General features: G+C 44.0%; 1 protein-coding gene across 1 annotated transcript; it reads left to right on the top strand.

Moving 5' to 3' along the window:
• Window positions 1-198: 198 nt before the first annotated feature.
• LOC147092404 (putative G protein-coupled receptor 139) lies at window positions 199-27,456 on the top strand. The gene is made up of 3 exons (XM_085975587.1): window positions 199-224; window positions 7,661-7,833; window positions 26,469-27,456. The coding sequence occupies exons 1-3, from the start codon at window positions 199-201 to the stop codon at window positions 27,386-27,388; spliced, it is 1,119 nt and encodes a 372-aa protein (XP_085831713.1). The 3' UTR covers window positions 27,389-27,456.
• Window positions 27,457-27,599: the final 143 nt, after the last annotated feature.

The following is a 27,599-nucleotide window of genomic DNA, read 5'->3' as shown; positions in this document are numbered from 1 at the left end:
CCTCATCAAAATCCTCTATACAGACGCTTAATTTTAATATTTCCTGAAATGCTTTGACAGGCAAAAAGCTTTTGCAAAGTAAAATATTGTTGGTAAATGTAACAAGCAGTCTTTCACTGATAAGGCAGGGAACATGGTTGTGACTGCAGGGGGTAGTGATAGACAACAGAGATAATCAAACCCTCTCAGATTGTAGACATGGTGTCTCTGGTGATCTTTCTGAGGTGAGAAGTCAAACCTTTGAAGTTTTGAAATGCAAAATATGATATGACTCATGAACCTAACCAAGTGGTTCTCTGCCACCTTTGTAAGTGAACTTTAGGAGTGAATGAACAATTTTGGGCTGTGATAAGGACAAACTGAATAATAGCCACACAGGTTGTGTGAGTGTAAACGTTTGCCATCTCAAACCGCTCAGACCAACATTAAAGGAAGATTTCACTCTCTCTGAATGAATGATTTAATGCAAAAGACAAGGACAGCTGCATAAAACACAGTCGCTAAAGAAAATCAGCACTGCAGTCAGAAGAAGGTGGCTTGACCAGTCATCTTGCCTATGAGCATCAAGCTGCAGTCGGAGGAAGGAGGTGCCAGGCCAGTCTTTTCGTGTACAAAGATCTACAATCAACGTTGGATGGATCATTGGCGGGTGGTTGTATGTATGATTTCCTGTGATATTATTGTCGAACTGCTCGAACAGTGATTGTGATTTTGAATCTGTCTTGGAAAAAATAAAAGGTTGTGGCAACATGCCACCATTGGACATAATCCGCTCACGGCGGCACGGACAGTTTACGCAGGTGCACTGCCAGCAGCAGCCGCCCCCAGCCGTGGGCCCTTTCCTCCGGCAGCTTGTTTCCCGCAGGGACAGGCTGCCGGGAGCACTTCCTGTCTGAGGAGTATTTAAGTGGTTGCGCGGGCTTTTTAAGCACTTGTTTTTGCCATGATGTAAATTAAAGCAGTTGTGTTCCATCAACTCTGGTCTCGACTCCCACGATTGCCGTGGTATCTCAACAAGGTTAAAGACAGAACCCGTGTGTCTGGTGTAATTTCTCATAAGTCTACAGTCCGAACTCTATAACCTGTTGGATGGGGCGAGGGGTAATTCCGCACATCTTAAACAAGTTAGTTATATTCGATTTGACTTTGACAAATCCGTGCTGGCTTTGCTTAATTAACCCACACTTGTCCAAGTGACTGCTACTTATGTCCCGGTTTATCGATTCTAAAAGCTTCCCCACTATCGAGCTTGAACTGGCAGGCATGTAGTTGCTGGGATTATCCTTACAGCCTCTTGTTGTACCAGGGTGTAACATTTGCAATTCTCCTTTACTCTGACACCACACCGTATGTAAAGAGGATTGGAAGATTATGGCCAGTACATCCGCAATTCCAACCATTACATCCCTCAGTTACCTTGGATTCATCCCATTCAGTACTGGTCATTATCTAATTTAAGTACTGCCAGCCATTCTACTACAGCCTCTTTATCAATTTTTAACGCATCCAGTATCTCATCTACCTCCTCTTTCACTATGAATTTGGCAGCATTTCTTCCTTGGTAAAGACTGATAAAAAATACTCATTTAGTATCTCAGCCATGCCCTCTGCCTCCATGTGTAGGTCTCCATTTTGGCCCCGAATTGGTCTCACCTCTCCTCTTACAACCCTTTCATTATTTATATGCCTACAAAAGACTTTTGGATTCCATTTTATGTTAGCTGCCAGTCTAATCTCATAATCCCTTTGCCCCTCGTATTTACTTTTTCACTTCCCCTCTGAACTTTCTATATTCCCGTTATACGCAGCACCTGATATTCCGTTATAAAGCATGCAATGGAACTGAATATCATGCATTGCGTATTCCCATCCCTGGCCAGTGTCTCAGGTTGAGTCGGACTATTGTCCACCTCACTGTCCTGCTTGACCCTGAGCTGAGCTTCTGTTCCCAGACCCTGTCCAACACAAATACTGTGTCACATCGATCAGCTCCGCTCTATCTGGCACAAAAACCACATTCCTATCTTTGTCTTCTCCAGACATGTTAAAGCCAATGCTCCCTGAACTGCCTCACGCCGTCTGCTCTCCATAAACATCAGCTCATCCAAAACTCTGCTGCCTGTAACCTTACTCGCACTAAGTCGGAATCACAGCTCAAGCCTGCGCTCGCTGATCTACGCTGGCTCTCGGCCAAGAAACGTCTCGATTAGAAAATCATCCATCATTGCCTCGCCCCTCCCTATCTCTGTAAACTCCCCCAACTCTACAAGTCATACAATGTGTAGTTGCTGCCGTACAAGAGCAGAGATGGCCAGGATGCTTTTCAATGTCTCCGAGAAATCTGTGTTGCTCCTACTCCGGCCTCCTGTGAATCGCCCACATTTTTCAGCCCTCCATTTGTGGCCGTGCTTTCAGCTGTCCAGTCCTTAAGCTCTGGCGTTAAATCCTGGATTTTGCAGTCAGCAGTGAATTAACAGCGTTCGCTGTTCATTACACTTCCTCTTGCCCACAGATTTTCTCTGGATTTTGCTCAGGAATTTCGGTGAATAGAAATCCAAAACAGTGCGGCGCCCTCTACATGGGATGTGGGACCCGGGTGAAATGGACAAACAACTGTGCATCTCCTCAACCCATCAGATTGAAGACTCCTTACTGAGGCTCTCAGTGTCTGAATCAGGAACTGAAAATTAGAACAGCTAATTCAGTGACAAATCATGTACAGAGAGCGAAATGAACAGAGAAAAGAAAGCAATGATTCAGAGAGTGAAAGATACAATAGACAAAATTAAATGTTGAAAAAGAATTATTTATATATATTTATTTCATTCTTCGGATGTGGGCGTCGCTGGCAAGGCTAGAATAAAATACCTATTGCTAATGGCCGTTGAGAAGGTCGTGGTGAGCCATCTTCTTGAACCATTGCAGTCTGTTTGGTGAAAGCACTCGCAAAGCGCTGTTAGGAAGGGAGTTCCAGGATTTTGTCCCAGCAAAGATGATGGAACGGTGATATATTACCATCCTCAGTGACTTATATCATATGTGACTTGGACAGGAACTTGGTGGTTATGGTGTTCCCATGCATCTGCTGCCCTTATCCTTCTAGGTGTTAGATGTTCTAGGTTTGGGAGATGCTGTCGAAGAAACCTTGGCAATTTGCTGCAGTGTATCTTGCAGATGGTACACACTGCAGCCACAGTACACTGGTGAACGTTTAAGGTGGTGAATGGTGTGCAAATCAAGCGAGCTTCTTTCTCTTCGATGGTATCGAGATTCGTGAGTGTTGGTGGAAGGGAACCCATCCAGGCAAGTGAAGAGTATCCCATCACACTCCTTATTTGTGCCTTGTAGATAGATGGTGGAAAGGCATTGAGGAGTCAGGAGATTAGACACATGCCGCAGAATAACCAGCTTTTGACCAGCTCTTGTAGCCACAGTAGCTATGTGGCTGATCCAGTTTAGTTTCTGATCAATGGTGACCACCATGATATTGATGGTGGGGGATTCGGTAATGGTAATCACGTTTAATTTCAAGGGGCGGTGGTTAGACACTCTATTGTTGGAGATTGTCATTGCCTGACACTTGTGTGGTGCGAATAATACTCGGCACTTATCTTGTCCAGGTATTTCTGCATGTGGACATGGACTGCTTCATTATCTGAGGATTTGCGAGTGGAACTGAACACTGAGCAATCATCAGCGATCATTCCCACTTGTGCCCTTATGATGAAGGGAAGGCCATTGACGAAGCTGCTGAAGAAAGTTGGGCCGAAAACACTGCCCTGCGGATCACATGCAGTGTTTACCTGGGGCTGAATTGTTTGGCCTCCAACAACCACAATCATTTTCCTTTGTGCTGGTATGACTGCAGCAAGTGGAGAGTTTTACCCTGATTCCCATTTACTTCAATTTTACTAGCTCTTTGACGCCACACTCGAGCTTATGCTGTCTTGATGTCAAGCACAGTCACTCTCACCTCACCTCACCACTGAAAAACTGCACAAGAGAATTCCAAATTTCTACCAACCTTTGCACGTCAAATGGTTTCCTAACTTCACTCCTGGCTATATTTTTTAGCCTTTGTCCACTAGTCCTAGACTTCCCAACCATCGCAAATTGTTTCTTTCTATCTGCCTTAATAGTTTGCCTTACTATCTCCAAACATAATAAATCCTTCCTAATGTGCCCAGAACTGAATCCAGTCCTCCAGCTGTGTTCTAACCAGGGCTTTGTATCGCTGGAGCAAAACTTCTACCACTTATATTCTAGTCGGCTAGATATAAATCCCAGCATTCCGTTAGAATTTTTGATTATTTTCTGCACCTGTCTATGATATTTTAATGACCTATGTACACGGCTCTGTAAGTTTGTTTGGACCTCCACTGTTTCTAGCTTTTCCCCATTTAGAAAGTACTCGGATCTATCCTTTTAAGGTCCAAAGTCGATGAACTCACATTTGCCTACGTTAAAATCCATGTGCCAGTTTTATCCAGTCACGTAATCTATTAATATCTCTTTGTAATATTATGTTTCCATCTACATTGCTTACAATGCTGCATATATCGGCAAACTTAGATATCTGGTTTGGATCTGCGTCTTGTTAAGAAGATGGAAACTCATGGAATGAAGTGGAAAGTGACGTATGGCTACGAAATTGGCTCAGTGAAAGAAAGCAAATTGTGATAGTGGATGGGTGTTTTTCAGGCTGGGAGTTAGTTTGCCGTGTTGTTCCCCAAGGGTCATTTTTGGGTCCAGTATTCTTTTCATTTTTTTTAATAAACAACCTAGGGAGAAGCATTACAAAGTTTGCAGCAGACACGACACTTGCAAACGTAGTAGATAATGATGATGATATTTATTTGGCTTCTGGATGACATAGCAAGGATGGTGCAATTGGAAGAAGCATGGCAGAGAAGTGCGGAGAAGTGTAAGTGATGCACTTTGGGAGGACTAAAATAGAAAGACAGTGTAGTATAATTGGCACAATTTTGAAACATTTAAATGATCAGAGGAACCTAGAAGCCCATACAGCAAATCCTTAAAGGAGGCAGGGCAAGTTGATAAGTTGGTTAAACAAATTAGATGGTTTACTTGGGTTTTAAATAGAGGAATAGAATATAAAAGAGAAGAGACCGTGTTAGAAATTTTTAAATCACGGTTAAAGCCTCAGCTGGAGTATTGTTGACAATTCTGAGCACAACACTTCAGGAAAGATGTAAAGGCATTAGAAAGGGAATAGAGGAGGTTCACCAGGATGTTAACAGGGATAAGGGACTTCAGTTATGAGCAGTGGTTGGAAAAGTTAGTTCAGTTCTCCTTGGAAAAAACAAGTTAAGAGGAGGCCTAATAGAGGTTTTCAGGATGATGTGAGGTTTGATAGAGTAGACAGTGAGAAACTATTCCCTCTAGCGAGTGGGTCAAGAATGAAAGATATTGGCTACCAGTGAATCTGCAGTCAATTTGCCACATCAAAGGCCGAGTTTTATACCAGATGCTAAACTTCTCCCAATAGCGTGTTAGACTCTCACCTCGACTGAAGAGATTCTCAGTAAACTTCCTCAAATTTCCAATCATTGTTCAAGCTTTCTGTTTCCAGTTTTCGACTCTGGGGGTCTTGGTCTCAACAGGTCTTCTCTATAAACCTAGCGAAATTTCTCCTGTCCCAGTTAGTGTAGTGATGATTCGACTTCTCTCTCTCGACCTTCCTGGGATACTACTTACTCAAAGACATTTTTTATATAAAAATTATTCATCTTTATTAAAGAATATGTTACAGGAAAACAATGGGAATATTTATATGACTATTAATATATTTAATTGGAAAATATTTACAATTTCTTTGAATCACATACTTTAAATTAAATTGTTCTTTTCTTTCCTTACCACTATTTATAGGGACTGTACTCACTCAATGTCAAAAAGCAGCCAGAGCTCCGCCCCTTCGATGTGTTCCAGGGTCACATGACTGTGCTCTGCTGCTGGTGCGCAGTCTCACTGAACATGAGCGCAGGTTGTACAATCAGGCCTGTCTCCGAATCCACCCCCATTTCCTGAGGCTCGAGACAGAGAGCAGAGACTCGCTAAATTACATCTTATGCATTCTCCCTCGTGTCATCCAAATGCGAGGTTCCACTATTTAATGCACCCCATGTCCTCCACGTGTTTCTAAATTCAAAGTACCCCTTCTCTATATATCAGGCAAAGTGTCTCCCTCCAGCTTTGGCAGTGACAGGCACTCTGAGGTGAGAGTGCTGAGATGAGGCAGGGATATTACAACCACCTCTCTGTACTAAAAATAGTCTGCTCGCTTTAACAAGAACGAGCATCAGAGGCAATAATATAAGGGATCATCAGTGGTATCAAGTGGTTGAATCATCCGGCTAGGAACAGCACGCGTAAGATATTGGGATAAATTCCCTCAACACTGTACCATCAAACACTGCCAGGTAGGGCATGGGTTAGATACAGAGTAAAGATCCATCTACACTGTGCAATCAAAGTATTCATGGCAGGTGCAGTACGGGTTAGATACAGAGTAAAGCTCAATTTACAGTGTCCCCTCAAGCACTCCAATGGCAGGTACAGGACGGGCTAGATACAGTGTAAAGCTCACTCTATACTTTCCCATCAAACACTCCCAGGGCAGGTACAGCCCGGCTAGATACAGAGTAAAGCTCACACTAAACTGCCCCATCAAACACTCCCAGGGCAGGTACAGCATGGGCAAGATACAGAGTAAAGCTCAATCTGCACTGCCGTATCAAATACTCCCAAGACAGGTACAGCAATGGGTTAGATACAGAGTAAAGCTCCATCTACACTCTCCCCTCAAGCACTCCAATGGCAGGTAAAGCACGGGGTAGATACAATGTAAAGCTCCCTCTACACTCCCCCCTCAAGCACTCCAACAGCAGGTACAGCACGGGGTAGATACAATGTAAAGCTCCCTCTACACTGTCTCATCAAACACTCCCAGGGTAGATACAGCACGGGTTAGGTACAGAGTAAAGCTCCCTCTACACTGTCCCCATCAAACACACCGAGGGCAAGTACAGCACGGGTTAGATACAGAGTAAAGCGCCCTCTACACTGTCCCATCAAACAGTCCCAGGGCAGGTACTGCAATGATTAGATACTGTACAAAACTTCCTTTCTACTGTCCCGTCACTAATGGCCAGGGCAGGTACGGCAGGGTATCAGTACAGGGTAAATCTCACTGTATTTTGCGTCATCAAGCACAGTCAACTCAGATACAGCATGTGGTGAATGCAGTGTAAAGCTCCACAGACACTATCCAGTGAAACACACCAACTCAGGTGCAGCACAGTACGCTTACAGGATAAATTTCCGTGTACATATAATTCTCACGTGCTCCCAGGGGCAAGGTTCACACGCGAGTCAATCCTCAGTCAAATTATGGTATCAAAAGCCGAGCCTTCTGCCAAATATTCAACAGCTGCCGATACCGGGTTCGACTCTCACCTCGGCAAAATCCTGCACTGATTGGATTATAAGGAAAGATCCTCATCCGTCCAATCATTGCAGAAGCTTCCTGTTTTATCCCGTCTTTGACACGGGAGTCATTTTACCATCAGATATGTTCTGTGAACCCAATGACTTTTCTCTCTTTAATGTGATGATGATTCTCCTTCTCTATTTGTAGGGGCTATATTCACGAACAATATCTGCTGCCAACTCCAGCTCTGCCCACAGTAACACACCTGTTGGGCCGTAACCAGGTGTGGAAACTGTCACCAGGTGACATCAAAAAGGAGCCAGGAGCCAATCACACAGCAGCCAGTAACAATGACACAAAGCAGCCGGAGCCCCACCAAGGCGAGGTTTCACAGGGTCACTTGACCACGCTCTGCTCCTGGTGTGCAGTCTCATTGGTGATGAACACATGTTGTACATTCAGTCCTGTTTCGAAACCCATACCCAGGTATTAGATACAAGGCAGGGAGCAGAACCACGAATAATTGCCCCTTACGCATTCTCCACCCATCCTTCAAATATGAATACGCACTATTCACTGGCCCAAAGACTCCCTCGCACAAAGCCGGCAGTGGGTCTCGCGCCTGCCTTGGCAGTGAAATGCAGTTTCAAGTATTGGTCCTTGAATGAAGATATAAAAAGCACCTCTGTGTTCTATTACCATTATATTCCCTGTAACAGGAAGAGGTGTCAGAGGCACGTTGTTGAGATCATTAGGGCTATGGGTGTGTTGAACCATCGGAGCAATAATTAGCGGGGAAATCATGGGCAATAATAGATAAAGTTCCGTTTACACTGACCCATCAAACACTCGCAGTTCAGGCACTGCTCGAGATACGTGCAGAGTAAAACTACATCTACACTGTCCCATCAAACACGTCCAAATCATGTACGGCATGGGTTAGGTACACCGTAGAGCACATTTTAAAATGTCCCATCAAACACTTCTATGTCAGGTACAGCACGGGATAGGTACTCAGTAAAGCTCACTCTAAACTGCAACATCAAACCCGCCCAGATCAGCTACAACATTGTTTAGATACAGAGTTAATCTCTCTCTAAACTGTCCCATCAAACGCAAATAGGTGTGGTACAGTATATATTAAATACCGAGTAGAGGTCCTTTTACTAATTCCCATAAACTTCCCCAGGTTAGAAAAAGCACGGGTCAGATACAGAATAAAGCTCCCACGACGCTGTTCCAACAAACTCTCACATGGGTAAAAAGTCCCATCATACACTCCCATGGCAGTTGCAGCACGGGCTAGATACAGAATAATGCTCCCTCGAAGCTGTCCCAGAAAACACACACAGGTGAGGAACAGCACGGGTCCGATACAGAGTAAAGGTACCTCGACACTGTTCAATCAAACACTCTCAGTTGAGGTAGACAGGGTTTTTGATACAGTGTATATCACACTATATTCGTTTACCACGCAGAGTGAAGCACAGCATCTCATGGACAGTATGGTATGAGTACAAGCCAAAATCCCTGTACATATAAGAATCACGCACTCCCAGGTGAGGTACGGGCTAGCTTTGTATACCAGTGAATCCACAGTCAAATTGCTGCATCAAATGTCAAGCCTTTTGCCAGAAATTAAGCGGCACCCAATAGCTTGTTAGACTCTCACATTTAAGAAATCCTGTACTGATTGGATACTCACTGGATCACCTCGCCTTTCCAAGAGTATCCCAAAATCTATGGATCTCGGTCTTGAATATAGTCAATGACTGAGCATCGACAGTCCTCTGGGGTAGAGAATTCCAAAGATTCACAACCCTTTGACTGAAGAAACTGTCTCCTCATCTCAGTCCTTTATGGCTTCCCGCATATTCTGCGACACTGATCATTCAGTTCCAGACTCCACAGCCAGGGGAAACATCCTCCCAAAATCTACCCTATCAAGACCATTAAGAATTCTAAACGTTTCAGTGAAAGCACCTCTCATTCTACTAAACTGTAGGGAATATATGCCTAGTCTACCCAATCTCTCCTCATAGTCAATCACCCCATTCCAAGAGTCAGTCTAATGAAATGTCGTGGAACTCCTTCTAAGGCAAGTATATCGTCCCTTACGTTAGGAGACCAAAACTGTACACAGTACTCCAGGTGTGGTCTCACCACCGCCCTATATATTGCAGTAAGACGTCTTTACAATTATCTTCTAATTATTTTGTAATAAAGGCTAACATACCATTTGCTGTCCTAATGTATTGTTTAACCTCCATGTGAACATTCTATGATTCGTGTAGAAGGCACCCATTACCCTCTGAACTCTGACGATTCCCAAACTCTCACCATTCTGCTTTTCTATGTTCCCCGCGAAAGTGGAGAGCTTTGTACGTCTCCACGTTATATTCCATCTGCCTTATTCTTGCTCAGTCACTGAAACTGTCTATAAAAGCTTTGCAGCCACTTTGTGTCCTCACAACTTATTATTCCACCTAGCTTTGTTTCGTCATCAAACTTGGATACATTCCACTCCGGCCCTTCATCTAAGTCATTAACACAGATTGTAAGTAGCTGACCCCAAGCACTGATGCATGCTGCACCACACTAGTTACAACCTGTTAACTCGAAATTACCTGTTTATTCCTACTCACTGTTTTCTGCCCATTAACCAATCCTCAGTCCATATTAATATCTTACCGCCAATCCCATGAGCTCAAATGTTGTGTAATAACCTTTAGTGTGGCACATTATCGAATGATTTTTGAGAATCCACATCTACTCCATTCACTGGTGATTCTGTGGCTGAAGGGCAGCATATAGATGAGAAGTAGGAGGGGACAAAGAACAAAGAAACATAGGAAATGCTAGTGGAAAAATGACCACACTTCACCTAGTTAACCTTCTAACATCCTGCTAGTCGCATGTTACATTAATACAGTTGTTTACTGTTCATCGTAATCGATCTCCATCAATTTGTCTACAACAAACCCAGTAAAGACAAGAGTAAATCTCCTGTGACACAGCGCTCTGTGGAACACCGGTTCAAAGTCACCAGTTCACCCGAAGCTTGCACACTTAGGTCATGTCTCAAATTATTCATATACCGTTTCCCAAAATGTAACTTTCTGAAAGCAATCACTCTAATTTTCAGTTGAGTTAGTTATTTCTAACCGCTTCCACGGTCTTTCCAGGGAACCTGTAACAAAGATTGTTTATGATATTGTTTATATGGATTTATATAGAATGTACAGCACAGGAATAGACCATAAGGCCCAACTGGTCCATGTCGGTTTTATGCTCCGCACGAGCCTCCTCCCACCTCACTCACCTGAACATATCAGCATCTCCTTCTATTCCTTTCTTTCTTATGTACGAACCGAGCATCCCCTTCAATGTATCGATGTCACTCGCCAAAACTAATTCTTGTAGTAGCGAATTCCACATTCTAACCAGTCTCTTGTTGAATAGGTTTATCCTGGACTCCCTGTTGGATGTATTAGTGCCTATCTTATACTCATGGCCATTAGTTTCATTCTCCTCACAAGTGGGAATGTCTTCTTTTCGTTTACCCGATCAAACCCATTCATAATTTTAAAGATTTCTATCAGGACACCCGTCAGTACTCTCTTTTCTAGAGAAAAGTGCCGCAGATTGTTGAAACTTTCCTGACAGGTACAATCTCTCATTTCTCGTATAAAACTTTTAAATACCTTCTTCACCTCATTCAGTGCCTTTTCTTCCTATTTATTTTATGAAAATCAGAGCCTAGCCTCTGAACCACAGTGTAAGTGCAATGGTAATTCATAGAATCATAGAATCTTAGAAGGTTACAGCATGGAAGGAAGCCATTTCGGCCCATTGTGAATGTGCCGGCCAACAAAGAGCTATTCAGCTTAATCCCACTTCACATCGCTTGGTCCGTAGCCCTGCAGGTTAGAGCATCCAAAGTGCACATCCAAGTTCTTCTTTAATGTGGCTGGTGTTCATGCCTCTACCACACTTTCAGGCAGCGAGTTCCAGTCTCCCAAAATTTTCTCGCTGGAGACATTTCCCCTCAAATCCCGTCTAAACCTTACATCAATTACTTCAAAACTGTGCCCCCTCTGCTAAGGGAAATAGGGCATTTCTATCCACTTCTCTATGCCCCCCATTATTTTGTACCCTCAACAAGGTCTCCCCTCAGACTCCTCTGTTCCAATGACAAGAGACCCAGCTGGTACTTCTACTTCCAGAGGAGGATGTTTAACTCTAGTGTAAGTATAGGTTGACACTAATATTTGAGGAGAACGGTCAGTTCTATTGTAAGCGTAGGATACCAATAGTACGGGAGTAGCATGTTCACATATACAGTAAGTGTAGGGTAATACTCGTACCAGAGAAGCACTGACACCGCTAGTTAAAGTGTAGAAGCACCACTAGTGGTGGAGGGGCATGATCGACTCTTCTGTATGTTTAGCAAATCTCTAGTAGCGGAGGAGTGCGCATAACCCTGGTGTAAATATAGGCTATCATGAGAACCAGAGGAGCACGGTCATCTCTAATGAGGGGTAGGATACATATAGTACAGGAGGAGCACGGTCATCTCTACTGTAGGTGTAGGATATAAACAGTACAGGAGGAGCACGGTCATCTCTACTGTAGGTGCAGGATTTAAATAGTACCGGAAGAGCACGGTCATCTGTACTGAAGGTGTAGGATATAAATAGTACTGGAGGAGCACGGCCATCTCTACTGCAGGTGTAGGATATAAATAGTACAGGAGGAGCACGGTCATCTCTACTGTAGGTGTAGGATATAATTAGTACAGGAGGAGCGCAGTCATCTCTACTGTAGCTGGAGAATATAAATAGTACTGGAGGAGCACGGTCATCTCTACTGTAGGTGTAGGATATAAATAGTACCGGAGGAGCACAGTCATCTCTACTGTAGGTGTAGGATATAAATAGTACAGGAGGAGCACGGTCATCTCTACTGTAGGTGTAGGATATAAATAGTACCGGAGGAGCACAGTCATCTCTACTGTAGGTGTAGGATATAAATAGTACAGGAGGAGCACGGTCGTCTGTACTGTAGGTGTAGGATATAAATAGTACAGGAGGAGCACGGTCGCCTGTACTGTAGGTGCAGGATATAAATAGTGCAGGAGGAGCACGGGCATTTCTACTGTAGGTGTAGGATATAAATAGTACAGGAGGAGCACGGACATCTCTACTGTAGGTGTAGGATATAAATAGTACCGGAGGAGCACGGTCATCTCTACTGAAGTGGTAGACTATAAATAGTACCGGAGGAGCACGGCCATTTCTACTGTAGGTGTAGGGTATAAATAGTACAGGAGGGGCACGGTCGTCTGTACTGTAGGTGTAGGATTTAAATAGTACAGGAGGAGCACGGTCATCTCTACTGTAGGTGTAGGATATAAATAGTACCGGAGGAGCACAGTCATCTCTACTGTAGGTGTAGGATATAAATAGTACAGGAGGAGCACGGTCGTCTGTACTGTAGGTGTAGGATATAAATAGTACAGGAGGAGCACGGTCGCCTGTACTGTAGGTGCAGGATATAAATAGTGCAGGAGGAGCACGGTCATTTCTACTGTAGGTGTAGGATATAAATAGTACAGCAGGAGCACGGACATCTCTACTGTAGGTGTAGGATATAAATAGTACCAGAGGAGCACGGTCATCTCTACTGAAGTGGTAGACTATAAATAGTACCAGAGGAGCACGGCCATTTCTACTGTAGGTGTAGGGTATAAATAGTACCGGAGGAGCACGGTCATCTCTACTGTAGGTGTAGGATATAAATAGTACAGGAGGAGCACGGTCATCACTACTGTAGGTGTAGGATATAAATAGTACAGGAGGAGCACGGCCATTTCTACTGTAGGTGTAGGATAAAAATAGTACTGGAGGAGCACGGAGTTCTCTACTGTAGGTGTAGGATATAAATAGTACCGGAGGAGCACAGTCATCTCTACTGAAGTGGTAGACTATAAATAGTACAGGAGGAGCACGGTCATCACTACTGTAGGTGTAGGATATAAATACTACAGGAAGAGCACGGTCATCTCTACTGTAGGTGTAGGATATAAATAGTACAGGAGGAGCACGGTAATCTCTACTAAAGGTGCAGGATATAAATAGTACAGGAGGAGCACGATCATCTCTACTGTAGGTGTAGGATATAAATAGTACAGGAGGAGCACGGTCATCTCTACTGTAGGTGTAGGGTATAAATAGTACAGGAGGAGCACGGTCATCACTACTGTAGGTGTAGGATATAAATAGTACAGGAGGAGCACGGTCATCTCTACTCTAGGTGTAGGATATAAATAGTACAGGAGGAGCACGGTCATCTCTACTGTAGGTGTAGGATATAAATAGTACAGGAGGGGCGCGTTCATCACTACTAAAGGTGTAGGATATAAATAGTGCCGGAGGAGCACGGTCATCTCTACTGTAGGTGTAGGATATAAATAGTACTGGAGGAGCGCGTTCATCACTACTAAAGGTGTAGGATATAAATAGTGCCGGAGGAGCACGGTCATCTCTACTGTAGGTGTAGGTTATAAATAATACAGGAGGGGCGCGGTCATCTCTACTGTAGGTGTAGGTTATAAATAATACAGAAGGGGCACGGTCATCACTACTGTAGGTGTAGGATATAAATAGTACAGGAGGAGCACGGTCAACACTACTCTAGGTGTAGGGTTTAAATAGCACAGGAGGAGCACGCTCATCTCTACTGTAGGTGTAGGATATAAATAGTACAGGAGGAGCACGGTCATCTCTACTGTAGGTGTGGGATATAAATAGTACAGGAGGAGCACGGTCATCTCTACTGTAGGTGTAGGGTATCAATAGTACAGGAGGAGCATGGTCATCTCTACTGTAGGTGCAGGATGCAAATAGTACAGGAGGAGCACGGTCATCACTACTGTAGGTGTAGGGTATAAATAGTACAGGAGGAGCACGGTCATCTCTACTGTAGGTGTAGGATATAAATAGTACAGGAGGAGCACGGTCATCACTACTTTAGGTGTAGGATAAAAATAGTACAGTAAGTGCACGGTCATCTCTACTGTAGGTGTAGGTTATAAATAGTACAGGAGGAGCACGGCCATTTCTACTGTAGGTGTAGGATATAAATAGTACTGGAGGAGCACGTCCATTTCTACTGTAGGTGTAAGTTCTAAATAATACAGGAGGAGCACGGTCATTTCTACTGTAGGTGTAAGTTATAAATAATACAGGAGGAGCACGGTCATCTCTACTGTAGGTGTAGGATATAAATAAAACTGGAGGAGCACGGAGTTCTCTACTGTAGGTGTAGGATATAAATAGTACAGGAGGAGCACGGTCATCTCTACTGTAGGTGTAGGATATAAATAGTACAGGAGGAGCACGGTCATCTCTACTGTAGGTGTAGGATATAAATAGTACAGGAGGAGCACGATCATCACTACTCTAGGTGTAGGATATAAATAGTACAGGAGGAGCACGGTCATCTCTACTGTAGGTGTAGGATATAAATAGTACAGGAGGAGCACGATCATCACTACCCTAGGTGTAGGATATAAATAGTACAGGAGGAGCACGGTAATCTCTACTAAAGGTGCAGGATATAAATAGTACAGGAGGAGCACGGTCATCACTACTGTAGGTGTAGGGTATAAATAGTACAGGAGGAGCACGGTCATCTCTACTCTTGGTGTAGGATATAAATAGTACAGGAGGAGCACGGTCATCTCTACTGTAGGTGTAGGATATAAATAGTACTGGAGGAGCGCGTTCATCACTACTAAAGGTGTAGGATATAAATAGTGCCGGAGGAGCATGGTCATCTCTACTGTAGGTGTAGGATATAAATAGTACAGTAAGTGCACGGTCATCTCTACTGTAGGTGTAGGATATAAATAGTACTGGAGGAGCATGGTCATCTCTACTGTAGGTGTAGGTTATAAATAGTACAGGAGGAGCACGGTCATCTCTACTGTAGGTGTAGGTTATAAATAGTACAGGAGGAGCACGGTCATCTCTACTCTAGGTGTAGGGTTTAAATAGTACAGGAGGAGCACGCTCATCTCTACTGTAGGTGTAGGATATAAATAGTACAGGAGGAGCACGGTCATCTCTACTGTAGGTGTAGGGTTTAAATAGTACAGGAGGAGCACGGTCATCTCTACTGTAGGTGTAGGGTTTAAATAGTACAGGAGGAGCACGGCCATCACTACTCTAGGTGTAGGGTTTAAATAGTACAGGAGGAGCACGCTCATCTCTACTGTAGGTGTAGGATATAAATAGTACAGGAGGAGCACGGTCATCTCTACTGTAGGTGTAGGGTTTAAATAGTACAGGAGGAGCACGGTCATCTCTACTGTAGGTGTGGGATATAAATAGTACAGGAGGAGCACGGTCATCTCTACTGTAGGTGTAGGGTATCAATAGTACAGGAGGAGCATGGTCATCTCTACTGTAGGTGCAGGATGCAAATAGTACAGGAGGAGCACGGTCATCACTACTGTAGGTGTAGGATATAAATAGTACAGTAAGTGCACGGTCATCTCTACTGTAGGTGTAGGATATAAATAGTACAGGAGGAGCACGGTCATCACTACTTTAGGTGTAGGATAAAAATAGTAAAGTAAGTGCACGGTCATCTCTACTGTAGGTGTAGGATATAAATAGTACAGGAGGAGCACGGTCCACTCCACTGTAGGTGTAGGATATAAATAGTACAGGAGGGGCACGGTCATCTCTACTGTAGGTGTAAGAGGTAAATAGTACAGGAGGAGCACGGTCATCTCCACTGTAGTTGTAGGATATAAATAGTGCAGGAGGGGCACGGTCATCTCTACTGTACGTGTAGGATATAAATAGTACCGGGGGGGCACGGGCATCTCCACTGTAGTTGTAGGATATAAATAGTACAGGAGGAGCACGGTCATCTCTACTGTAGGTGTAGGGTATAAATAGTACAGGGGGGGGGCACGGGCATCTCCACTGTAGTTGTTGGATGTAAATAGTACAGGAGGAGCACGGTCATCTCCACTGTAGTTGTAGGATATAAATTGTACAGGAGGAGCACAGTCCTCTCTACTGTAGGTGTAGGATATAAATAGTACAGGACGGGCACCTTCAACTCTACTGTAGGTGTAGGGTATAAAATGTACAGGAGGAGCACGGTCATCTCCACTGTAGTTATAGGGTATAAAAAGTACAGGAGGAGCACGGTCATCTCTACTGTAGGTGTAGGGTATCAATAGTACAGGAGGAGCACGGTCATCTCTACTGTAGGTGTAGGATATAAATAGTACAGGAGGGGCACGTACATCTCTACTGTAGGTGTAGGATATAAATAGTACAGGAGGAGCACGGTCGTCTGTACTGTAGGTGTAGGATATAAATAGTACAGGAGGAGCACGGTCGCCTGTACTGTAGGTGCAGGATATAAATAGTGCAGGAGGAGCACGGGCATTTCTACTGTAGGTGTAGGATATAAATAGTACAGGAGGAGCACGGACATCTCTACTGTAGGTGTAGGATATAAATAGTACTGGAGGAGCACGGTCATCTCTACTGAAGTGGTAGACTATAAATAGTACCGGAGGAGCACGGCCATTTCTACTGTAGGTGTAGGGTATAAATAGTACAGGAGGGGCACGGTCGTCTGTACTGTAGGTGTAGGATTTAAATAGTACAGGAGGAGCACGGTCATCTCTACTGTAGGTGTAGGATATAAATAGTACCGGAGGAGCACAGTCATCTCTACTGTAGGTGTAGGATATAAATAGTACAGGAGGAGCACGGTCGTCTGTACTGTAGGTGTAGGATATAAATAGTACAGGAGGAGCACGGTCGCCTGTACTGTAGGTGCAGGATATAAATAGTGCAGGAGGAGCACGGTCATTTCTACTGTAGGTGTAGGATATAAATAGTACAGCAGGAGCACGGACATCTCTACTGTAGGTGTAGGATATAAATAGTACCGGAGGAGCACGGTCATCTCTACTGAAGTGGTAGACGATAAATAGTACCGGAGGAGCACGGCCATTTCTACTGTAGGTGTAGGGTATAAATAGTACCGGAGGAGCACGGTCATCTCTACTGTAGGTGTAGGATATAAATAGTACAGGAGGAGCACGGTCATCACTACTGTAGGTGTAGGATATAAATAGTACAGGAGGAGCACGGCCATTTCTACTGTAGGTGTAGGATAAAAATAGTACTGGAGGAGCACGGAGTTCTCTACTGGAGGTGTAGGATATAAATAGTACCGGAGGAGCGTGGTCATCTCTACGGAAGTGGTAGACTATAAATAGTACAGGAGGAGCACGGTCATCACTACTGTAGGTGTAGGATATAAATACTACAGGAAGAGCACGGTCATCTCTACTGTAGGTGTAGGATATAAATAGTACAGGAGGAGCACGGTAATCTCTACTAAAGGTGCAGGATATAAATAGTACAGGAGGAGCACGATCATCTCTACTGTAGGTGTAGGATATAAATAGTACAGGAGGAGCACGGTCATCTCTACTGTAGGTGTAGGGTATAAATAGTACAGGAGGAGCACGGTCATCACTACTGTAGGTGTAGGATATAAATAGTACAGGAGGAGCACGGTCATCTCTACTCTAGGTGTAGGATATAAATAGTACAGGAGGAGCACGGTCATCTCTACTGTAGGTGTAGGATATAAATAGTACAGGAGGGGCGCGTTCATCACTACTAAAGGTGTAGGATATAAATAGTGCCGGAGGAGCACGGTCATCTCTACTGTAGGTGTAGGATATAAATAGTACTGGAGGAGCGCGTTCATCACTACAAAAGGTGTAGGATATAAATAGAGACGGAGGAGCACGGTCATCTCTACTGTAGGTGTAGGTTATAAATAATACAGGAGGGGCGCGGTCATCTCTACTGTAGGTGTAGGTTATAAATAATACAGAAGGGGCACGGTCATCACTACTGTAGGTGTAGGATATAAATAGTACTGGAGGAGCATGGTCATCTCTACTGTTGGTGTAGGTTATAAATAGTACAGGAGGAGCACGGTCAACACAACTCTAGGTGTAGGGTTTAAATAGTACAGGAGGAGCACGCTCATCTCTACTGTAGGTGTAGGATATAAATAGTACAGGAGGAGCACGGTCATCTCTACTGTAGGTGTGGGATATAAATAGTACAGGAGGAGCACGGTCATCTCTACTGTAGGTGTAGGGTATCAATAGTACAGGAGGAGCATGGTCATCTCTACTGTAGGTGCAGGATGCAAATAGTACAGGAGGAGCACGGTCATCACTACTGTAGGTGTAGGGTATAAATAGTACAGGAGGAGCACGGTCATCTCTACTGTAGGTGTAGGATATAAATAGTACAGGAGGAGCACGGTCATCACTACTTTAGGTGTAGGATAAAAATAGTACAGTAAGTGCACGGTCATCTCTACTGTAGGTGTAGGGTATAAATAGTACAGGAGGAGCACGATCATCACTACTCCAGGTGTAGGATATAAATAGTACAGGAGGAGCACGGCCATTTCTACTGTAGGTGTAGGATATAAATAGTACTGGAGGAGCACGGCCATTTCTACTGTAGGTGTAGGTTATAAATAATACAGGAGGAGCACGGTCATCTCTACTGTAGGTGTAGGATATAAATAAAACTGGAGGAGCACGGAGTTCTCTACTGTAGGTGTAGGATATAAATAGTACAGGAGGAGCACGGTCATCTTTACTGTAGGTGTAGGATATAAATAGTACAGGAGGAGCACGGTCATCTCTACTGTAGGTGTAGGATATAAATAGTACAGGAGGAGCACGATCATCACTACTCTAGGTGTAGGATATAAATAGTACAGGAGGAGCACGGTCATCTCTACTGTAGGTGTAGGATATAAATAGTACAGGAGGAGCACGATCATCACTACTCTAGGTGTAGGATATAAATAGTACAGGAGGAGCACGGTAATCTCTACTAAAGGTGCAGGATATAAATAGTACAGGAGGAGCACGGTCATCACTACTGTAGGTGTAGGGTATAATTAGTACAGGAGGAGCACGGTCATCTCTACTCTAGGTGTAGGATATAAATAGTACAGGAGGAGCACGGTCATCTCTACTGTAGGTGTAGGATATAAATAGTACTGGAGGAGCGCGTTCATCACTACTAAAGGTGTAGGATATAAATAGTGCCGGAGGAGCATGGTCATCTCTACTGTAGGTGTAGGATATAAATAGTACAGTAAGTGCACGGTCATCTCTACTGTAGGTGTAGGATATAAATAGTACTGGAGGAGCACGGTCATCTCTACTGTAGGTGTAGGTTATAAATAGTACAGGAGGAGCACGGTCATCTCTACTGTAGGTGTAGGTTATAAATAGTACAGGAGGAGCACGGCCATCACTACTCTAGGTGTAGGGTTTAAATAGTACAGGAGGAGCACGCTCATCTCTACTGTAGGTGTAGGATATAAATAGTACAGGAGGAGCACGGTCATCTCTACTGTAGGTGTAGGGTTTAAATAGTACAGGAGGAGCACGGTCATCTCTACTGTAGGTGTGGGATATAAATAGTACAGGAGGAGCACGGTCATCTCTACTGTAGGTGTAGGGTATCAATAGTACAGGAGGAGCATGGTCATCTCTACTGTAGGTGCAGGATGCAAATAGTACAGGAGGAGCACGGTCATCACTACTGTAGGTGTAGGATATAAATAGTACAGTAAGTGCACGGTCATCTCTACTGTAGGTGTAGGATATAAATAGTACAGGAGGAGCACGGTCATCACTACTTTAGGTGTAGGATAAAAATAGTAAAGTAAGTGCACGGTCATCTCTACAGTAGGTGTAGGATATAAATAGTACAGGAGGAGCACGGTCCACTCCACTGTAGGTGTAGGATATAAATAGTACAGGAGGGGCACGGTCATCTCTACTGTAGGTGTAAGAGGTAAATAGTACAGGAGGAGCACGGTCATCTCCACTGTAGTTGTAGGATATAAATAGTGCAGGAGGGGCACGGTCATCTCTACTGTACGTGTAGGATATAAATAGTACCGGGGGGGCACGGGCATCTCCACTGTAGTTGTAGGATATAAATAGTACAGGAGGAGCACGGTCATCTCTACTGTAGGTGTAGGGTATAAATAGTACAGGGGGGGGCACGGGCATCTCCACTGTAGTTGTTGGATGTAAATAGTACAGGAGGAGCACGGTCATCTCCACTGTAGTTGTAGGATATAAATTGTACAGGAGGAGCACGGTCCTCTCTACTGTAGGTGTAGGATATAAATAGTACAGGACGGGCACCTTCAACTCTACTGTAGGTGTAGGGTATAAAAAGTACAGGAGGAGCACGGTCATCTCCACTGTAGTTGTAGGGTATAAAAAGTACAGGAGGAGCACGGTCATCTCTACTGTAGGTGTAGGGTATCAATAGTACAGGAGGAGCACGGTCATCTCTACTGTAGGTGTAGGATATAAATAGTACAGGAGGGGCACGTTCATCAAAACTTTAGGTGTAGGATATAAATAGTACAGGAGGAGCACGGTCATCTCTACTGTAGGTGTAGGATATAAACAGTACAGGAGGAGCACGGTCAACTCTCGTGTCAGTTTAGGTTATCACTGGTAGTGGAGGAGCACGGCATCGTCTAGTGTTAGAGTAAGAACTGCCAGAGAGCTGACTCATGAATCTGAGTAGTATAAACAAGGGAGGTTGGTGTGCAGTTTGTCACGGAGTGCCGCTTGACATAAAGTGAACATATTAGGTGTCTGGTAAGCATGGGAGTTAGGTGAAGTGGAGGGAGGACGTGCTGCTTTGCCTTGCATTTCCTAACTTCTCCCTCAGAGTGGTGGCGGACCTGAGCGGGAGCAGAACGAGGCCCGCGAGCGGGGCTGAAAGCATCAACAGACCTGCAACAACAAGAGAAAACTTCCGTGTGACGTCACAGGTAAAGCAGGTAACTGATTGGTGGTGACTGTGGGCTGACGTTTAAGTTAACATATAGCATATAACTAAATTTTAAAAACGAAGCTTAATTTAATTAATTGAATATATTAAGCGAGGAAAATACCTTGATTTCCACTAAACTAATTATTTAAATAAATTAAATAATGGGAGAACAGGAGATGTGTTGCTGCTGCAATATGTAGGAGCTTGTGCTCATTTTAGTCCAGCACGCCTACATCTGTGGTAAGTGTCTGAGGCTCGAGGAACTTTGGCTCTGATTTGAGGAGATGGGAGATGGAGTACGAGCTGTAGACATTGCGAGACATCAGGAAGGGAGAAAGTCACTTCGACTTTTGATCCAGGAGGCAGCCACACCATTTATACTAAATACTTTAGAATTGAAACGTTGTCAGGGACCGGATGGTGTGATTGCAAGTGAGGCAAGTACCGTGATCCATGAGGTAGTACTGCAGGAGCCTCTGTCCCTGCACTTGTCCAATAGATTCAAGGTCCTTGCAACCCTTGTGGACCAGTGCGGGGACTGCAGGGAGGACGACTAAACTGACCACAGCACCGTGGTACAGGAAGCCGTTCAAGTGTGAGGAGTAAAAAGGAAGGTGGGTGTTGTAGTCGACGGTATAGCTAGGGGGATAGACACTGTTCTCTGCAGCCAGGAGCGTGAGTCCCGAAGGCTATGTTGCTTACCTGGTGCCAGGGTAAAGGACATCTCCTCCAGGCTGGAGAATAACTTCGACTGGGAGGGGGAGGATCCAGTTGCCATGTTCATGTAGTTACCAACGACATAAGTAGGATTAAGAAAGAGGTTCTGCTGAGAGAGTTTGTGAAGCTAGCGACTAAATTAAAAAGCAGAACCACGAACATAATAATCTCTAGATTATTACCTGAGCCACGAGCAAATTGGAATCGGGCCAACAGGATCAGTGAGAAGAATGGGTGGCTCAAAGATTGGTGTGGGAGAAGAGATTTCGATTCGTGGGGCACTGGCACCAGTACTGGAGAAAGAGAGAGCTGTTTCATTGGGACGGGCTATACCTGAACCATGCTGGGACCAGAGTTCTAGCGAATCGAATAACTAGTGAGTTAGATAGAGCTTTAAGCTAAATAAGCGGGCCAGTCACGGGGGAGAGACATCTAGAATGCTAGAGAGAAAAGTGAAGGAAGCAGTGCAGGACAGGGATTGATGTAAGGATACCAGATTGTGTCAGGAAGGGACAGAGCGTACAAACAAAAGAGTGCACTAACAAATAGGGACCTGGTAAGAAAAATGGGAAGACAAATATGCCCATAGTACCAAAAATGTTTTGATATAAAAAAATGTTAGAAAGACAAATCTAAAGGCACTGTATCTGAATGCACGAAGCATTCATAATAAGGTAGACGAATTACGAGCACAAATAGATATAACTGCATTCACAGAGACATGGCTGCAGGGTGACCAAGACTGGGAGCTGAATATCCAAGGATATTCCATATTTAGGACGGATATGTGAAAAGGAAAATGAGGTGGGGTGGCGTTGTTCGTAAAGGATGAAATCAAAGCAATAGAGATAATGGATATTGGCTCAGAAAATCAGGATGTAGAATTACACAAGGTGTAGCTAAGAAGCACCAAGGGACAGAACACTTTGGTGAGAGTTGTATATAGGCCTCCAAACAGTAGTGGTAATGTAGGGGACGGCATCAAACAGGAAATTAGAGATGCATGTAACAAGCATACTACAGTAATCATGGGTGTATTTAATCGACATATAGACTGGCCAAATCAAATTTGCAATCATACTGTGCAGGATGAATTCCTGGATTGTGTATGAGATTGTTTTTAGACCTGTAAGATGAGGAGCCATCTAGTGAGCAGGCTATCAAAGATTGGGCATGGTGCAATGAGAAGTGGTTAATTAATAATCTTGTTGTGCGGCAACCTTTAAGAAGAGTGACCATAGCATGATAGAATTCTTCATTAAGATGGAAAGTGAAGTAGTCCAATCCGAAACTAGGGTCCTAAATCTAAACAAAGGAAACTACGAATATATGAGGAGGGAGTTGGCTATGATAGATTGGGGAGCTTCATTACAAGGCATGCCGGTGGATAAGCAATGGCTAACATTTAAGGGACGAATGCATGAGTTGCAACAGTTACACATTCCTTTCTGGTGCAAAAACACAAAAGGAAAAGCGGCCCAGCCATGGCTAGCAAAAGAAATTAAGGATAGTATTGAATCAAAAGAGGAGTCATATAAAGTTACCAGAAAAAGTAGCAAGCCTGGGGATTGGGAGCAGTTTAGAATTCAGCAAAAAAGGACCAAGAGATTGAATAAGAGGGGAAAAATAGAGTATGAGAATAAACTGGCAAGGAACATAAAAGCGGCTTCTACAAGTATGTAAAAAGTTCAAGATTAGTGACGACAAAAGCAGGTCCCTTGAAGTCAGAAACGGGAGAAAGTTACATGGGAAACAAGGAAATGGCTGAGCAATTAATCAAATACTTTGGTTCTGTCCGCATGGTAGAGGACACAAATAACTGTCCATAAATGCTAAGGAACAAGGGTCTAGTGAAAAGGAGGAATTAAAGGAAATTAGTAACAGTAATAAAATTGTGTTAGAGAAGGCAATGGTACTGAATGCCGATAATTCGCCAGGGCCTGGAAATCTGCATCCCAGAGTAATAAAAGAGGTAACCATGGGTATAGTGGAGGCATTGGTTGTCATCTTCCAAAATTCTATAGATTATGGAACAGTTCCTGCAGATTGGAGAGTGTCAAATGTAACCCCACTATTTAAAAAAGGAGGGAGGGAGAAAACAGGGAACCACAGACCGGTTAGCCTAATATCAGTAGTAGGGAAAATGCTAGAGTCTGTTATCAAGGATGTGATAACAGGACACTTAGAAAATATCAACGGGATTAGACAAAGTCATCATGAATTTTGAAAGGGAAATCGTGTTTGACAAACATACTGGAGTTTGTTGAGGAAGTAACTGGTAGAATAGATAAGGGAGAACCAGTGGATGTGGTGTATTTGGATTTTCAGAAGGCCTTTGAAAAATTCCCATAAAAGAGGTTAGTGTGCAAATTTAAAGCACATGGAATTGGTGTTAATATACTGGCATGCATTGAAAATTGGTTGACAGGGAACAAAGAGAAGGAATAAATGGTTTTTTTTCGTGGTGTCAGGCGGTGATTGGGGTGTACTGCAGGGATCAGTGAGTTGGCAAATACATGGCAGATGCAGTATAACGTGGATAAATGTGAAGTTATCCACTTCGATAGGAAAAACAGAAAGGCAGACTATTAGTTAAACGGTGATAGATTGGGAAATGTTGATGTACAAAGGGACCTGTCATTCCTTGTACACCAGTCACTGAAGGCAAACATGCAGGTACAGCAATCAGCTAGGAAGGCAAATAGTATGTTGGCCTTCATTGTAAGAGGAGTGGAGACAGGAGCAAGGATTTCTTACTACATTTATACAGTGCCTTGGTGAGACACCACCTGGAGTGCTGTGTGTAGTTTTGATCTCCTTACCTAAGAAAGGTTATACTTGCCACAGAGGGAGCGCATCGAAGGTTCAGCAGATTGATTCCTGGGGTTGCAGGACTGTCATTTGAGGAATAGACTTGTATTCACCAGAGTTTAAAAGAAAGAGAGGGGATCTCATTGAAACAGTTAAATTCTGACAGGGCTAGACAGAATGGATGAAGGGAGGATGTTTCCCCTGGCTGGGAAGTTTAGAGCGAAGGTTCACATTCTCAGGAAACGGGGTAGGACATTTAGGACTCAGATGAGGATTCATTTCTTCACTCAGAGGGTGGTGAACCTGAGGAATTCTCTACCACAGATGGCTCTGGATGCCAAGTCACTGAATATATTTAAGATAGAGATCGATAGATTTGCAGACACAGAAGGCTTCAAGGGGTTTGGGGAGAGAGCGGGAATATGGTATTGAGATAGAGGTTCAGCCATGATCATATTGAATGGCGGAGCAGGCCCGAATGGCCTACTCCTGCTCCTATTTTCTATGTTTCTATGTTGGTTAGCACCCGCAGTGGAGGAGCAGGGGCACGTCTAGTGTAATTTGTGGGAGCTAATATTACCAGTGGAACAAGGTCATCTCTAATGCTGCAGGACTGTTTCATGTATTACTGGATTTGTTTCAGCGCCTGTTCTGGAGGCGTTGGAGCACTCGGAGTCAGTGAAGGGCTGGGTCATGGCGATGGCTGCCATTGTAGCTGTTTCAACCAGTTCTGCTGGAATAGGGTCAGCTCCAGTAGTGGGTGATTCCAGTTTCCATTTGTAAAGGATGTTTGTATTGTGTGTGTTTTTCAAACTGTACAATAACAATTTAATTGATTTCTCTTAATCGGAATTAACAGTAAAAAAAAGCAACTTACCTCAGTCTATTTGTTAAATGACTGTAACTAATGCCAATTATGAGTTAACCTGATTGACTCCCTGGCGGATTGATGTGTGGATAAGTATAGGTTCCCCTCTACTGTCTCAGCCGTGCGCCAGTCACAGTCTTTCAGCTCCAACTGAATTGATCCATTCTCACTGAAAATGGGGCGACCAGCTATTCTGCTGATGAAAGAGATTTACTACCCGATTGTCGCAGCTTTCGGTGTCCCCGGTGAGCCACTGTAACCTGCTTGTTGTTAATCGTTGTTAACGTCTCCCTGTTCATATCGCATGTTGGATAGAGTAACAGTTTTACGGATGTCAGCATGACACAGTGACCGCGTGTCCACGCTGTCCACGTTCCCGTTAATACCATAACATTACTGATGTTACAATGTTCTTTGAAGCTCAAACACAGGGATTTTAGCGGATTTCCGGACCGTTTTGTCCCCCCGTGCAGAGTGAGCGGTGCAGCAGCTCATTAAATGTGTGGGTGGGTTTCCCAGGTAATGGCTCCAATACTAATCCTGTTCTCACACTGCTCCGTGTTGATAATCACACTGAATGGAGTAAAATGCTCTCCACAGGTATCTCCATATATAATTGAATTAGACGCTGGAACATTATTTTTCTCCTCTCTCTTTCTTACAGCGAACCTGATGACAATTGTGATTCTCTCCCGAGGAAACTGCGGCCTTTCCAAGTGTATCTCTGTCTACATGGTGGCCATGGCAACAGCAGATCTACTGGTCATGATCTTCAATGTAATGGTGTATTATATTTTCAGTTATCACTTTCCACTTTCATTCCTGTCCCAGACTCCCGTGTGTAAGTCCAATCTATACATGAATGCTGTCACCTTCGATTTGTCTGTTTGGTTCACCGTCTCCTTCACATTTGACCGATTTATAGTTATCTGCTGTCAGAAGTTTAAAGTAAATTATTGCACCGAGAGAATTGCCGTCATGGTTACAACAGCGTTCACGGTTCTAATCTTATTAAAGGGCATTGTCATTTTGTTTGCATATGAATCTCAGCAAATAATTAACAACGTGCAGTGGGGCTGTCGGTCAAGTGTTGCTTTTTTTTCCTCCCCTTCAGGTGTAGCGTATCTCTGGTTTCACACTGTATGGCTCGTTTGGCTTCCCTTTACCTTAATGGCCTTGTTTAATTGTTTGACTGTCAGACGTATTTTAGTGGCCAGCAGAGCCCGCAGAGGACTCCGGGGTCACAGCAGTGAGAATCAGAGCGATCCAGAGATGGAGAGCCGAAGGAAATCCATCATTTTGCTCTTCGCTATATCGGGCAGTTTTATATTGCTGTGGCTGACAGCTGCCGTCAATTTTTTAATTACCAGAATGTCGAACATCAATTATTATCGAGGCGACCGCACAAACCCAGCGTATATCGCCACTGAAACCGGAGCTATGCTGAAACATTTGAGTTCCTGCCCGAACACGTGCATTTATGCAGCGACCCAGAGGAAGTTCAGAGAAGAGCTGAAGAAGCTGCTGAAATCTCCCTGGACTCAGATTCTAAGATTGGTTAAACATGAAAGAAAGCCGAACTAGAGCTTCGGTAGGGACGTTGGAATTCCGTTCTAGCTCGTGTTCTAGCTTAGACCGGGGTTCCCTCTGCTAACCGCTACATAAGGGTTTTTCTTGTAAAAACTCACAGGTACGCAACTATATTTGAGGCCCATAGTAGATTTTAACGCCAACAAGGGCTGTGGTTTTCCGCAGTTCTTTGGCCGAGTGTCTCATTCCAAACAAGGACATTCCC

The sequence above is a fragment of the Somniosus microcephalus genome, unplaced genomic scaffold (genome assembly GCF_052327205.1).
Source record: "Somniosus microcephalus isolate GS21.2 unplaced genomic scaffold, FLI_Smic_1.0 unresolved_chr2, whole genome shotgun sequence".
NCBI lineage: Eukaryota > Metazoa > Chordata > Chondrichthyes > Squaliformes > Somniosidae > Somniosus > Somniosus microcephalus.
This window is presented reverse-complemented; position numbering and strand designations above follow the sequence as displayed.